This window comes from Diplotaxodon limnothrissa, linkage group LG2, assembly GCF_057381915.1.
Source record: "Diplotaxodon limnothrissa isolate DT_005_m linkage group LG2, D_limnothrissa_male_GT1.1, whole genome shotgun sequence".
NCBI classification, from domain to species: Eukaryota; Metazoa; Chordata; class Actinopteri; order Cichliformes; family Cichlidae; genus Diplotaxodon; species Diplotaxodon limnothrissa.
This window is the reverse complement of record NC_140597.1, coordinates 3,598,796-3,614,010: the sequence shown is the minus strand read 5'-3', so window position 1 is coordinate 3,614,010 and position 15,215 is coordinate 3,598,796. Positions and strand designations below refer to the sequence as shown.

Genomic DNA, 15,215 nt, shown 5'->3' with positions numbered 1-15,215 from the left:
CCAGGCACGGCCACCCCCAGACCTAGACCGAGGAGTTGTTACCCTTTTCCCTGGGGTGGAGACCAGATAGTAGCACGAAGGCCCTGCATCCCAGACCCCAATCGGATGGCCAACTCCTCCTCCCAGCCCCTCCACCACAATAGCTAACAGAGAACGGGGGTGTGTGAAGAGGTGTGGTCAATCTACAACTTGCAGATTATTAAAAGGCTCCTTATGTAGGGTGTAGCCTGAAGACCATACCCTACATAAGGAGCCAAGATCGAAAACCCCAGTTGGAGATAACATATTCCCCAAACAGAGAATCTATATCTTGTTTAAAACATGCTGTAAATAAACAGGAAAATTAATGAAAATGTGGTACGTCCAGCCAATGTGAATCAAAACTTGTAACATAACCATAAAATATAGATATTTTTGTTGCAAAGAAAACTTTGACTTCAAGCTTGGCACGGCTCACTAGGCCATTTCTCATAAGTATCTTATTTTTTATATCAGTATTTGTTTGTAAGTTTGGCCTTAGTTCACTCTAACATTATGCTAAATGCCTGTGGTTTTAAATCTGTTGATAATAAATATAACATATATTTATTGTTGATAAGTTGGTTCTATTGCTGCCTGAAACTTGGGAAAAATTTATGCTTTTTCATGGGTCACAACCCCCTAGATGAGACGTAACACCACACATTGCATTGCACTTATATCCTGTCATCATTGTGGAGGGTGTGGTCTTATTGGTTGGCTCACACATTAGGAAGGCGGGGCGTTCTTTCTGTAGTTCACACATTACAATAAACTATGAACTTTGACGATCAGGATGCAGATGAGATTCTGTGTCACTGATTCTGGTTATGCTGTTCAATGATAGTTGAAAACATAAAGTTATATTTCTTAATGTTTTTTCCATTACAACAATGGAAAGAACTTTTTTTGTTCTGAAAATTAAAACAAGCTTATCACGAACTCTTTTCAGTAGTTTTTTAAGCTTTAAATAGGTGCTTAAAATGTTCATTAGATCTGTCTTTTCTTTGGGAGTTCTCAGGAATTTGTAGGAATTTGTAGTTTCCCTTTTTAAGTGTCATTTTTCATATGATCAAAAATTACACTTATGCAGTATTTTCAAAATATTTTAAATTTAAATGAGAAATGTTTCACCGTTTCTCCCACTGAAAACATTATGTCCTTCACTACCACTTCCTTAACTGGATGACCGAGCCTGCATCATGAAATTATTTTCCATGTTATTTGTGTGATATTTCAATTTCTTTATGCAGCAGGGATACACCTCTCAAACAATCTAGCAAGTAGACTAAACCGTTTTCTGTAATTAGTTTTCTTCTGTTGGTTTCTTAAATAACATGTGAATGTTAATTACCACAACAATCAGGTGCAATATTGATCAAATTCCAATGGATCACAACTTTATTTGGCTGTTTAGCTAGGCATAATCAACATGTATTGTTAACCTTAATTAGACTAGAAAACATGTTTTTTGCAGACAATTTCAATCTGCAAAACCTGTAATCAATAATCAAACAATAACTTTTATTAATGATTTAAAATGTTGTTAATTTTTAGTCTTTGGGTCTTAAAATGTTCATGTGTTTCACTTGGAAATATAATTGTGGCTCTTTAGTTTCAATATCAATGTGAATTTCAATATGAAAGTTATAAAAAATGTTTTTGCACATTTCTTTCCAGCTGAGAGTCAAAATTATGCTTTCATGTATTCTTTCTGTAAGTTTCATTTTGAGAAACCCACAACAAGTCTTAAATATGAAATGACACAACCTACATTTGGTGTTGTTTCATGTGCTTAGGTTGGAAAGATGGTTCATATTGTTTCCACTACGGTAATGCAGTGAAAAACCAACGAAACGAGAAGCCAATCAGACTGCACTGAGAGTGTTTCCTCCCACTTCATATGATTATATTTAGATGGATCATTTAAATTACGTTTTTATTACAGCAGTATCAAGTCAAAACACCAGAAATGAGGGTTATGTTTTATTTATTCCTGATGCTCAATGTTGGTCGTAAGTATATGGAGAGATAATATTTACTGCAAATATATATTTAAAGTAATGAAATTTAAGAAATTTAAAAGGACAAACAAAATTAATGATGACTGAGTGGACTGATTTTTTTCCCTTTTTGTTTTTTGTTTTTGGTCAGGTTGCTCAGATGAACAGACTTTCGAGACAAAGACTGTTTACGTTGGGGAGAATATTAACCTGACGTGCCCCCGTAGAGATGTAGGAACCTTGTTTTGGATCAAGCTTGTTTCTGGAGACTTTCCTAAAATCTTAGGAAGATCATTTAGCTCTCAGAGTGCTGATCAGCGCATTAGAACTGTAACAGATCCTGGAATATTTGATCTGTATATTACAAAAGCACAGCAGAGTGATACAGGAGTTTACATCTGTATGAAAACAGCAAATAGAGAACTAACATTTTTGAATGGAACCTACTTAAAAGTTCAAGGTAAGTAGACAAAAACCTGAAGAATGTTTGTAGATTCCTGTAAAATTTGTAAATTTACATTGATTGTTTGCTCATTTGTGCATGGAGGTATGAATAGGCGTACCACCATGTGAACACCAAATAGTTAATATAAATAAATATTGAATTTTGCTAAAATAACAAGTGATTTTGCACATTCTTTATAATTACTTAGGACCCGAGCCTCCTTTCACTACAACTCCTCCACCTGATTCTGTCCATCAGGAACACACAGTCAATCTTCAGTGTTTGGTCCTCCATGACTTCCAGAATAAAACATGTCCAGTAGATGACAACGTGTTCTGTTTGAGCGCAGAACCACATCAATCTAACCCGGGTTCTAATTATACTCATGTAAATGGTGGAGATGAATATGAAAGGAACTCAGAGGCACTCTCCACAAAAACATGTTTCTACAGCTACTTCAGAAACTTCAGCTCTTCTGATTCTCAGACGTATTACTGTGCTGTGGCCACATGTGTGGAATCTTTTTCTCGAAATAAAACAACAGGCGATGCTGAAGGTAATTGAGTAGTATTTTTATATAATGGAGCAATTAGAGGATTTGTGCATTTTGTTACATTTTAGTTTTTTTATCTATTCTATAATGCCTAAAAAAAATACTTTTGGTAACAATTTTAATTACTGTTAACTTTCATTATTTCTTTTTTTTATGTCAGCAGTCAAGAAAAGCTGCTCAAAGAAGGACAATACAATTCTCTATCTGTTGTGTGTCGCTTTGGCAATAAGCCTGATTGTTATAGCCTGTCTAGTTTATTCAATCAAGAAGCTAAAGAAGAGCTCATATGTATATTCTAATGGTAAGCAAAGTCACTCCCATCACATCAAGCAATCAATACTAGGAAAATATAACCTAATTTTACTGCTTTTTTTTTTAATGACAATACAGATGCAGTTGCCCTGCAAACAAATGTAATTTCAAGTGGTGACCAGGAAAATCAGCAGGTAATTATAAGGACAAACAGAGCCATAAGCTTCCAGCATGTTTACCTGTGTAAATATTAACATGTGCTGCTTCCTCAGACAGATGAGGACTTGTTGGTTTATTCGGCACCAACTTTTAAAAAAGCGAGCAAATCGGGGACAAAGGATACAAAACCTGCAGAGGAAGAGAGCATCTACACTGATGTCAAGGCTCTTGAGCTGGATTAAGCTCTATAGCATCATGGATGTGGACATATATTTCACTTTTGTTAGAAATGTAATTATTTGTATATTTTTGACACTGTATTTCCAGTTTATGTGCAAAGACTAAAAAGTATATTATTAAGCTATTTTAGAGATGAAAACAGTATGAATCCCATCTATGAATGGTTTTAGTCTGTGTTGTTGTGTTCTTTAATATTATTTAGTATATTGATGTGTTTCTCTGTAATCCACATGAATACATTATTTTCACGAATATAATGAAAGTAAAAAGTGGTTACAGTGGATATACAGTTTCCTGTTTGATAGTAAATAAAGTTTAATACAAAAATATAACACAAAATATCAACAGTACAAGAAAGTCACTAATTATTTAATTAAATTTCTTAAAACAGAGTCAGTGTGGCATTTTTTCTTGTATGTGTATATTTTTAGCTATGAACTTAAATTTAATTTAATAAACTTAAATTTTGACAATAACTCAGTTAGTCTAGGCTACTCTGAAATAAGTAAAAACTTGCCGACTTTCCTTACTCCAGAGGTAAGGCCTAGTGGCTTCATAGTATAATAATTCAAGAAACAAAAACGCTTCATGGGTCATAAGCTAGTGTACCCTTTCTGCTTGTTCTAAACCCTGATAAATGGGAGCATTTTGTCAGGAAGGGTATCCAATATAAAAACTACGCAAAATCAAGTGTGTGACCCATCTGTGCTGGATGCTGTGGCTGTACCTTGGGGGAAAAAGGCAGCAGCTACAAGTACAGTATCTAAGTCAGAGGTGGGGCCTGATGGTTTTATTTAAGTTTCTGTCAGTCATTATGGTTATACCCAATTTTAAAATCACAGTAATCAGACTTCGACAACAGTCAAAATAACTGGAATTCCATAAAGTGATATAAACCAAGTTTTGTTACATAGTGACAAAAAGGAAAGAATGAGTCTGGGGCTTGTTGAACCTTGATCCTTGTGGGAGATGGTCACCACCAGTGTTGGTCAAGTTACTTGAAAAAAGTAATCAGTAACTAATTACTGATTACTTCCCCAAAAAAGTAATCCCGTTACTTTACTGATTACTTATTTTCAAAAGTAATTAATTACTTAGATACTTAGTTACTTTTTAAAAACACGATTTACAACCTGAAGAGGTGATAAAGCGATAGATCTTTCAGCCCAATTCTACTTTTTCTGCATAATCCATCATACAAAATGTAATCAAATGGAAAAGTCTCTTTTTTTAACTTGTTTTATCAGTTTTAATCTTTTAACTTTATGCATCAAGCAAAAATTTAATTATATGCACTATTCTCTGACTTGAATAAATTAGGTTAACATTTAAACCTATTTTCTGCACATTCCAGCACATAAAATAAAATATTTTTTGTGTTTACACTCAGTCTTTCAAATACATGCAAGTAAAACACAGCAGAAAATAAATAAAGTCAAAGACTCAGCGGTCCTGTTGCTCTATTTTCACCTGTAAAGCAGGACTGCGGTAGGCGGAGGTTTACCCTGGTGCAGGTGTGCCGCGGTCAGTGGAAGAATCCGCGAGTTTCTCTGTGAGTTTCCCATTACGTCGTAGCTACTCGGTGCTTGTTTGGAAGTTTAGGGTTTTTTTCGCTGTAAAAAGAAGTTTTCTTCCCACGCACAGCGGACACTAATGTTTTTGTCACTTTTTATGGAATCAAACTCAAAGTAAGGTCAGTACTTCCACGCTTTAAACGCTGCACGCTCATACTCTCTCCCACAATCGATATGTGATCCATTGTTGATCTGCACACAGCTGTTGTCACTAACGGCGCACTCGCTTACGTCACTGTCGTGAGACATTCTCGCAAAAAATCATGGTTTTAGTAAAACAGTAACGCAGCGTTCCTACGGGAAAGTAATCTAATTACCGTTTTTGCAATAGTAATCCCTTACTTTACTCGTTACTTGAAAAAAGTAATCAGATTACAGTAACGCGTTACTGCCCATCTCTGGTCACCACTCTCCACTGGACAGTTCTACCCCTTCCTGGGATGCAGGTACTTGTTGGTTCTGGGGCATGTGGTTATTTTGACTTCTGCTCAGCAATCTATACTCTATAGAGCAAAAAGCTAATTAACTATGTAATGCCTCCAGTAATGCCACCCATTACCCCACCTTTGCAAATACAATACTTACTGATAAACAATAAAATACTATTTTGATGAATGAATTTTAAATTGTGTCTTTAGACATTTTGTTACTAGCAGTCTGTCTCAAAAACACATAATTTGTTTCCATTTCTTTAGATTAATCAGCATCTATCCATCCATCCATCTGTCTTCTTTCGCTTATCCGGGGCCGGGTCGCAGGGGCAGCAGCATCTCCCCAGCCACCTTCCCCAGCTTGTCCGGGGGGACACCAAGGCATTTTCAGGCCAGCCGAGAGATATAATCTCTCCAGCGTGTCCTGGGTCTGCCCTGGGGCCTCTCCCGATGGGACATGCCTGGAACAACTCACCCAGGAGGTGCCCAGCAGGCATCCTTGTCAAATGCCAGAACCACCTCAACCTTGTGAATCTGGATGACTTCATAAAATTGTATTATTAATAGTAATATTAAGATTGATGTGAATAATATTTATTTTAATAATATTTAATTAATCTGATCACCTCCTTATCCCGACAAACTGCTCTGAGTTTTCATTGTACGGAGGAGAAGATCACCCAGTAGAGTTCACCTATTTGAAAACACAGCCTGACTACTTAGTTTATTTCAGAAGCACTTTAGAACTGAACCTTACTGGTTACTGACATGGTGGTTTTATAGTCCTGTCTGACCAGAATCCTGTGATTCCGGTCGGACAGGGGGTTCACCCACCGTGCGTGTGCAGTGATTCCTCCAGGATCCTGACTGAATGTTACTGGAAGCGGATTACGTAAGTGACTGCCGAATATTCCAGACAAGTGGTCTGGAATAGAGCAGAGAGGGGACACTTTTCATAGGTTTTAACACTCAGTTTCACCTCTGTATTTGTTATAATTTTGCGCTTCTCTGTGGCTTGCTGACTTACCAGCAAAACCACAGACAAGAGTAGCCCACAGACCAGTTGTACCATATGCTCTGTAGACTGGCTCCATCTGACAACAGAACTCACTGCAGGACAACAAATATCGTGCCTCTGCTTGGTCAAAAAGCCACGTTCATCTTACTAAAGCTACCTAACAGATTACAAATGAGAGGAAAGTTGAACCTCATGAATGAACTAACATTTATTTCCTCAATTATCATTTAAATATGGTGGCAACTTTGTTTATGGCATTTGCAGTTATTTATGAAGATCTTTGAAATGTCCACTGTTGTTTTGTGATAACATTCATATTTTATTATAAATGAAGAAGCTGCCGTACATTTAAGTGAAGCTACTCTGTGGCTCCACTTGCTCGGTGTACTGTTCTCTCTTAAACTCTTCTTAAAGACTTCGACTCTGGTCCTACATACATTTAATAATTTGCAAACCTGAGATTGGTCATGTTTGCATCTGGAAATAAATATTTGTCTGTTCTGTATTGTCATTTTAGTGTCATTTTTCTGATGTAAAGATGGCTGAGGCTTTTTTTGAGTCTTGAGTCATTTTAATTTTATTTATAAATGCTTCATAAGGCAAAAAATTCTTATCACTTTGGTGAGGTCACATAAAATACTAACAACTGAATTAAACATGAATTACAATATGAAACATGTATTTATAAACCCTCTATTAACACACTTACAAACATATATATATAAAACAATTACCCTCTCGCTCCTGTGGGCGGTCTTGCCCTTTGACTCCTCTAACAGAGGCCTGGGAGCTTGAGGGTCCTGCGCAGTATCTTTGCTGTTCCTACGACTGCGCTCTTCTAGACAGAGATTTCGGACGGTGTTCGTAGGATCTACTGGAGCCACTTGCCTAGCTTGGGGGATCACTGCACCAAGTGCTCAGATTACCACTGTTACCTTTACCCTCCACATCTTCTGGAGTTCTCCTCCCAACTCTCGGTACTACTCATGTTCCTTTTTCCTGATGTTGCTGTCATTCGGTGCAGCTACAGCTATCGCTACGGCCGTCTTCCTCTGCTTGTCCACCACTCCTGTTCCAGTTGGTTAGCCATCAACAGCTTGTCTGTCTTTAATTGGAAGTCCCACAGAATCCTAGCTTGGTCATTATCAGGGGCATGTCCCATTTTGACCTCTGGACTTCCAGACTGTATTGTTCTTGCATATTATGCCAGCCATTTTATTATGGCTTGGTTTTTGTTAAACAACCAACGCCTGGTCTGTGTAAAAGACCAGGGCTTTCATTACAAGAAATAAATAAATTCCAGCCTAGTTTCAGTTAGGATTTGGACTTGGCTGCTATTTGTCAATTATTCTGTTTATAAACTGTAAGGACAAAATTTCACGTTACAGCTAAATGATAGAAGGTTTCAAGGTTAGTGGCCTTTAAATCTTTACACACCTAGGATTGAAGCCAAGGGTAATTGGGTATGAATGAAAATTACGAGTGGTGGTGGTTCTACACTGAAAGATGCCCATTCTCTGTTTTAGGATAAGTTGCTTCTTGTGGCTTCCTTTTAAATTGGGGAGGAGTGGAGCAGCACACATACAAATGGATTACTACAGTGTCAGGAGTGATGCTGAGAGCAGAACTGTATATTCTGTGCTTTATGAATGTGTGGTTAAAAGTGTGTTGGTCAGTAAGCTGAGAAAAGTGGTATATCATTTCAAATACATTAATAACAAACAACAACAACAAAAAATTGACGTTGTGAATACAGAGTAAAAATATGTGAATAATCCTGGATTGTTTCTCATGAAATTTGCTACAAAAATGGCCAAATATTCTGTTTTTTGAAGACTATAAATCTCCATTGTTCAGCCTGCTCTTTAGCTCTACAGGTGGTAAAATGTCGTGTCCCCCTGGCCAATATTCAATCTACAAATTTTCCCTGAAATGTACAGTGTGACACATTATAGCTATTTCAAGATCGAAGAACACAAATAGTTACCATGTTGGCAGTGTTAAAAACCAGAGTCCAACACAATAGAAGATGAAAGAGAGGTGATATGTTTTACAAAGCACAGAGGTAGATGTAACAGGAAATGTACTTTTGAATCTATTCTGTGTTAGCCAATCAGGTGCATTTTACTGACCTAAAACGATCATTCCACCTCCTTCACTCATTGAAATACCAGTACGGTCCCCAACAAAAAGCAGAGCCAAGATGATCGTCTTTTGGGTTACATTGTTTTTTTTTCACCAAGGATGTAAGTGCATTTTTATTTTGTCTAAAAATGTTCTTAGTTAAGGATTTTCATGTCAAATAGACATATACAGAATAAAAGAGTTTTACATTGGAAAGTTACAACGTCAAACAAAATGTTATTTCTCTTATTTCAGATTCTCTGGTTCCAGTTAAAACTGTTCAGCTTGGTGAACCAGCAACCTTGACATGCACTATTCCCAAAGAGCTCAGCGTTAGGGGACTCAAATGGTACAAGCAGAGCGTCGGGGATACTCTTAAATTAATAGTTACTCTGATTCAGTCTAAAGCTGATTTTAGTCCTGGATTTTTGAGCTCAAGATTTCGGATAAATAATGATGCAAATTTTAGCAGCCTGACCATTTTGGAGACAGTTCAAGAGGATGAGGGTCACTATCATTGTACAAACACAGAATGGATTGGAACTACATGGGGTGGAATATATTTGTTAGTTACAGGTAATAAGCCAATCTACTTTTAAAAATGTTCACATTTTTCTGTGCATGTTTTGGAGAATGTGATTTGTATTACACAGGAAAAGCTCAGAGGACATCAAACTATGCAGTCAGTCAGTTACTGATAGAATCAAATCCAGGAGACACAATGACGCTCCAGTGTTCAGTCTTCTCTGACTCTGACAACAAGACATGTCCAGGAGATCTCAATATTCTCTGGGTCAGAGAGGGATCAGATAAATCTCTTCCAAACATCATCTACACTGACAAAAACAGAAGTAATATATGTGAGAAAAGATCTGACCATCAGAAGACATGTGTTTATCGCTTCTCTAAGAACGTCAGCTCCTCTGATGCTGGGACTTACTACTGTGCTGTGGCCACATGCAGGGAGATATTATTTGGAAGTGGAACTACTGTGTTTGTTCAAGGTAATGTTATCATTACTCTATTAATTAGAAAAAATGTCACAAATGGCACTTTGGCATTCATCTCATCTTTTCCTTTTCTTTTTAATATGATTGCAGAAAGCAGTGTGTGGTCACAGACAGCTAGTAGAGTTGTTTTCTTGCTCTGCGCTGTCGTGGTTATAAGTCTGATTGTTATTGCTGTCCTCATTTACACAATCAAGATAAACAACAGTGATCATCCCAAAGGTAATTGAAGTTAATCATAATTCTCTTTTTAATTAAAAGCATATAAATCTTGAGTTTTATCCATTGTTATCCGTATTTTCCACAATCAAGCTGCTGACCTGCAGAAAATCTTTAGTGATGAGAAAAAACAGCAGGTAAAGCAATTAAAGCTGAGAATATTCTTAAAAAATATAACATGTTTCTTATTTAAGTTTCTTTTTAATGTTTCTAATATTTTTTATGCACTGCATTTTCCCAGAATGAGGACACATGGATGTTTTCTGCTGTTGTCTTTACCACGATAGAAGTTGACAGAAGTATAACAAAGAGTGCAAACGCAGTGACGAGGCAGCAGATCTATATGGCTGCCAAGAATCTTGGGCTGGATTAGGTCTATATATGATGCCTTGGTATGAAATAATCTTCTTTATGTTTGCTTAGAGCTAATTGTTTCTTTTTATAATGTGGCTTTGTGTACATATTATTATCAGCATGTTTAAATGCACTTTGATTGATCGCAACTTAATAATTAAAATGTACATGTTTGTATGCATGTAAAGATCCGCCCTGAACAGCAGCGTTCCTGGTTTAGTCTGGAGTGTATGAGGTTCAGATAGTTAGGGTGCATACCAAATAAGCACATACCCATTAAAATAAAAACAAACAGACATCTGTGAAAGCAAGGGATTATCATTCTTGGTAATTATGTAGTAAATATGCAAATTAAATCTGTACCAACTGCATTTTTTAAATTTCATTTTTATGATGTATGATGATAAAATCTTGGAGAAATAAGTAAAGGGTGAATACGTATAAGAAAAGTACTGTAGCTGAAACTAAAGACTAACAGGAAGGTGCTGATGTATTCAAACAGGGAAACCACACATGAGAGAAGTTTACAGATTTCAAGCTAAGAAAAAAGGTGATTGTGATCAGTGCATAGTGTTGATTTGTGTCTCAGAAGAAAGAAATGTAGAACAATGAGGGTAAAAAGGAAAGCATCATAGTACATCATTGTCTTTATCATTTTGCAGTCTAGTTGTAATGAATTGTCCTAAAATCCTATTCTCAATGTTACTGTGTTTGTCAACATTATTAAATAAAACACCTTCTATCAAATCTTGTTATTGTTCAACTTCGCTTTGCAGCTTTGTAAACATTTTTCATCACTAAAATTCCTTTAGCATTTGAAAGTAAAAGATAGGAGTTAATGAGGTTTTATAATATTTTTCTTACAGTGATTTCTATCTGTCCATTCTCTTTCTCTTATCCATATTAAGGGTACTGGGGGGCTGAAGCCTATCGCAGCTATCACAGAGCAAGAGGTGTGGTACACTCTGGAGAGGTCGCCACACTGACTCAGGGCTAACTAACTGCTGTATTCATTATTTGTGTACATTTCATGAGTAATGCTCTCCTTAATATTAAAATGGACAGATGAAGGACAGATCATTACATTTTCCTGCTCACTATAAGAGTCTCATCCAACAGCAGCGTACATACAATCTTGTGGTCATTTTCTCGTTTTCCTTTTTTTTAAAACTCTCATTGCATAGCAATCCCCGGTGATTACATCATGACCTGTAATGACTTACATTTCACAATCTTTACATTTGCATTTCTTACATTCAGGGACAGTCCTAGCATGTTTGGTACCCTGGGCGAACACTCCCTCTCCCTCTGTCAATTTTCCATCAGTAATTTTGCACTCTAGTATCACCCAACCCCACAACATGGACTAATAGACTAATAGACATATACCTTGTATAAGGTTTTTTTCTGGGATTTCACACAACCCAGGAAAAATAATTAATACAAAATGGGCTTGGAGTGACAATATTATGAATGAAATGTGCACTACTTGGAAGCAGCCCGCCCCCTCCCCTTTCGACAGGTTGTGTGTGAGACTTCAGCACAGCAGCAGGCGCACCGAGGGCCCCTCACGCTCACTTTTTGCATAGATGTGTGTGATAGAATTTAGAAAACACATGTGTGCAAATTGTAAGTCTATATCATCATTTCTTAAGTTTTTGTGTTTGTTTTAGGGCAGTCAGTGTTAACGCGTTAACGGCGTCATCACGATTAATGCGATTAAAATTTTTAACAGAATCAACCTATCCGGAGCGCAGAACGGACAAACTTCAGACAAACTGCCCGAAATGCGTTGAGAGAGAGATTTCAGCGATTTTACGACATTCTGCTCTCCAGATGGAGTAATTGCTGCTTCAGCCAGAGAATCTCCCGCCGTCCCGCCCCTCTCCTCCCTGTGTGGCAAGCAGCAGGCGCACCTTGCAAATAAAGGGCACCTTTACTCCCTGCAAATAGGCAATAGAAAACCAATCAGTGCCCATGCAATACCCAAAATGCGCTGGCATGATGTCGGGGCTGTATGGATAACCACGCAAGCCTCTAACCCAGTATTCCCGCTCGCAGTGCATGACACAAACCTGAGTAGATGCGTGCTCTGACTTAAGGAGACTCTTAAAGCAGCAGTATGCCCCTCAAAATGCCTGCTCTAGTCATGACAATGACAACTCTAGAAACAGACCTTTTGTAGACAGGTCTGCAGTTTGTCTGGTCTGCTGAGGAAAAGCCAGTCAACCTCTCCCCCTGAAAAGAGAAATTGGAACTAGAATTCGCCATTTCAGTGTTTTAAAACTGTATGTCAAGAGCAAGGAAGCTGAGACACAGAGGGACCCTGCACTTCACAACACAGTGGCTTCAATTACAAGGTCACCACATACTACATTGCAACCTGCTTCTTAGTCAAAATGAACATCATGAAGAATTTTAGAAGGTTTGAAACCAGTGAATAACAATATGAACTCACCATTGAGGATTTAACAGAGGTCATAGGTCAGGTGACTAGAGTTATTTCCCCATTGGTCTTTATACAGCTAGATTTTTTTTAAATTAAAAGAGTAATTCTTCATTCTTAAGTAACCAGATAACCAGATCCCTCCTGGTTAGTAAAGAATGCAGGTTTTTGTCCACTGGTTTCAGTTTTAAGACCAATGAGCTACGTCCATATTGCCGTCCATGACATAAATTTTCAGAACATGATTTCAAGGAATAGCCTAGTAAGAACATTAAGAGTAAGAATATTATCATTAAAAGATTTTGGAGGAAATAAAGAAGACTTTGCAAACAATATGAGCTACATTGCAAAAGTGGAAAAAAAGTGGGAAAATCAGAGGAAAAAACAAATAACATGTTAACTTTAGATTTACTCAGAACAGACTTCACTCAGCCGCAGCTGTATTTTTTATATCACCTTCATATTTTTAGAAAAAATTGTTCTTTTGTCTACACTACACTACTTTTTACTCCAATTTACATTTTCTCTGTCATATTTGCATATTTGTCTCAGTTGAATCAGAAACCTTTAATTGCTTCTAGGTTCTTGTGATACTGTGCTATAAGCCAAGCGTAAAGCACCACAAACACCTCCCTGACTTTGAATACCATGCTAACCATTTGCAATTCTGAAAGCAATACCAACTAGATTTTTAAGTCTTGCTATAAAATGAGTAACAATTGGGTGGACATTGGGATTGGCTTTCCCAGCTAGTAGCTTGTAATGCAGCCTTCAGTAATAGTAATAAACCACACAGCAGTAGTGCATCGAAGACACTGAAGTGGCACATAACCAGGTAGCTACCACAACTAATACAAGGTAGTTGCAGTAGGTTAACGTTAGTTTTTAAAAAATAACTTACTTCCAGATGTTTCTTTAGGTTGGAGGTGGAGTCTTTTGATGCTGAGAGCAGCTTGGTTGTTGGCAAACAGAGTTTGCATTGTACAGTCAGACTTCACCCATCCCTTTCTTATTTAAAAGTGGTGTCGGAATGTCCAAGTAAGAAATACATTCCTGCCCGTGCACTGCTGGCTCTGTTGTGCTGGCTCCAGGTCCACTGTGTAACTGACACCACCAACATTAGAGCCTCTTAGGCTACGTTCACACTGCAGGTCTTAATACTCAATTCCGATTTTTTGATCAAATCCGAATTTGTCTGCTCGTTCACACTACAAATAAAATGCGACAGCAACGCGCTCTAGTGTGAACGCTCAAAGCGGCCCGCATGCGCAAAAGAAGATGTCACACACAACGCGCTCTGTTTAGACCCAGAGCAACAGTATTGTTTGACTGATGGCCTTAATATAAAGACTTCGGACTTTACGTTTCCCAATTTTTGCTTTAAATTATTTTGTTATTTAAATAATAATGTAAATAGCCTAATAATGATCCTTATTGCTGTGTAAGAGGAGCGGTGCTTCAAAGGATAGCTGCAGGTTTCTGTCAGAATCTGCAGATTATACAGTACAAATAAAATGTTCACGTTTCTCCAACGTTGTCTTCCCAACAGTTTCACTGGATGGCCAGGAAGCGTTCACGATGTCTTCTCGGACGCTTCTCCGGCGCTGATAATTGGCGTCTGTCTTGTGTCAGTGACGTAAAAGACGGATTTAATGCGACATGACCATCAAACAGCAGTCGCTTTCTAAAACATCGGATATGTATCGGATTCAGCACCACATACAAAGTGACCCAGATCGGATTTGAAAATATCGGATTTGTGCCGTTCACACTGTCACACCATGATCGGTTGTGGGTCGCACAGGGTCAAAACATAGGATTTGATGTTTGGGTTTCCAGCAAAGCGTGGAATTACCAAAATCAGAGAGGGGATAGAGATGGGATAGCCTAACATATGAAACAGGAAAAGACCGCAGTGTAATCCATTTATTTTAACAAAGTGACTGTATTCTAGTTATTAACTATTTAAGCAGTAACTGTAACAGAATACAGTTACTCATATTTTGTATTTTATACAGGTAATGCCAGTACATGTATTCCGCTACTCCCCAACACATTCACCAGTGTGTGAATGTGTGCGTGAATGGGTGGATGACTGGATATGTAAAGCGCTTTGGGGTCCTTAGGGACTAGTAAGGCGCTATATAAATACAGGCCATTTACCACTGTATTAGCAAAACTACTGTTTTTGATCAATGCACAGTACCTCTTTTAAGTTTAACAGATGATTCACATTCTGTCATTTCAAGTTGTTCTTCAGCTGTTAAAAATATTAAAATTTTAGATACCACAACCTATGATTAAATTCACTCAGTCAGAGCTGCATATACAGAAACTTTAGAGACACTTAAAGTATAAAGGAAAAGCGTTAT

General features: G+C 37.5%; 2 protein-coding genes across 2 annotated transcripts; both read left to right on the top strand.

Moving 5' to 3' along the window:
* The first annotated feature begins 2,423 nt into the window (after positions 1-2,423).
* LOC146638057 (uncharacterized) lies at positions 2,424-3,672 on the top strand. The gene is made up of 5 exons (XM_085360026.1): positions 2,424-2,481; positions 2,675-3,022; positions 3,183-3,318; positions 3,396-3,465; positions 3,544-3,672. The coding sequence occupies exons 1-5, from the start codon at positions 2,424-2,426 to the stop codon at positions 3,670-3,672; spliced, it is 741 nt and encodes a 246-aa protein (XP_085216152.1).
* A 5,224-nt stretch (positions 3,673-8,896) lies between these two features.
* Positions 8,897-10,416, top strand: LOC146638056 (signal-regulatory protein beta-2-like). Its single transcript, XM_085359965.1, has 6 exons — positions 8,897-8,939; positions 9,073-9,393; positions 9,471-9,821; positions 9,918-10,046; positions 10,137-10,180; positions 10,285-10,416. Exons 1-6 carry the CDS (start codon positions 8,897-8,899, stop codon positions 10,414-10,416), a joined length of 1,020 nt encoding a protein of 339 aa, XP_085216091.1.
* Positions 10,417-15,215: the final 4,799 nt, after the last annotated feature.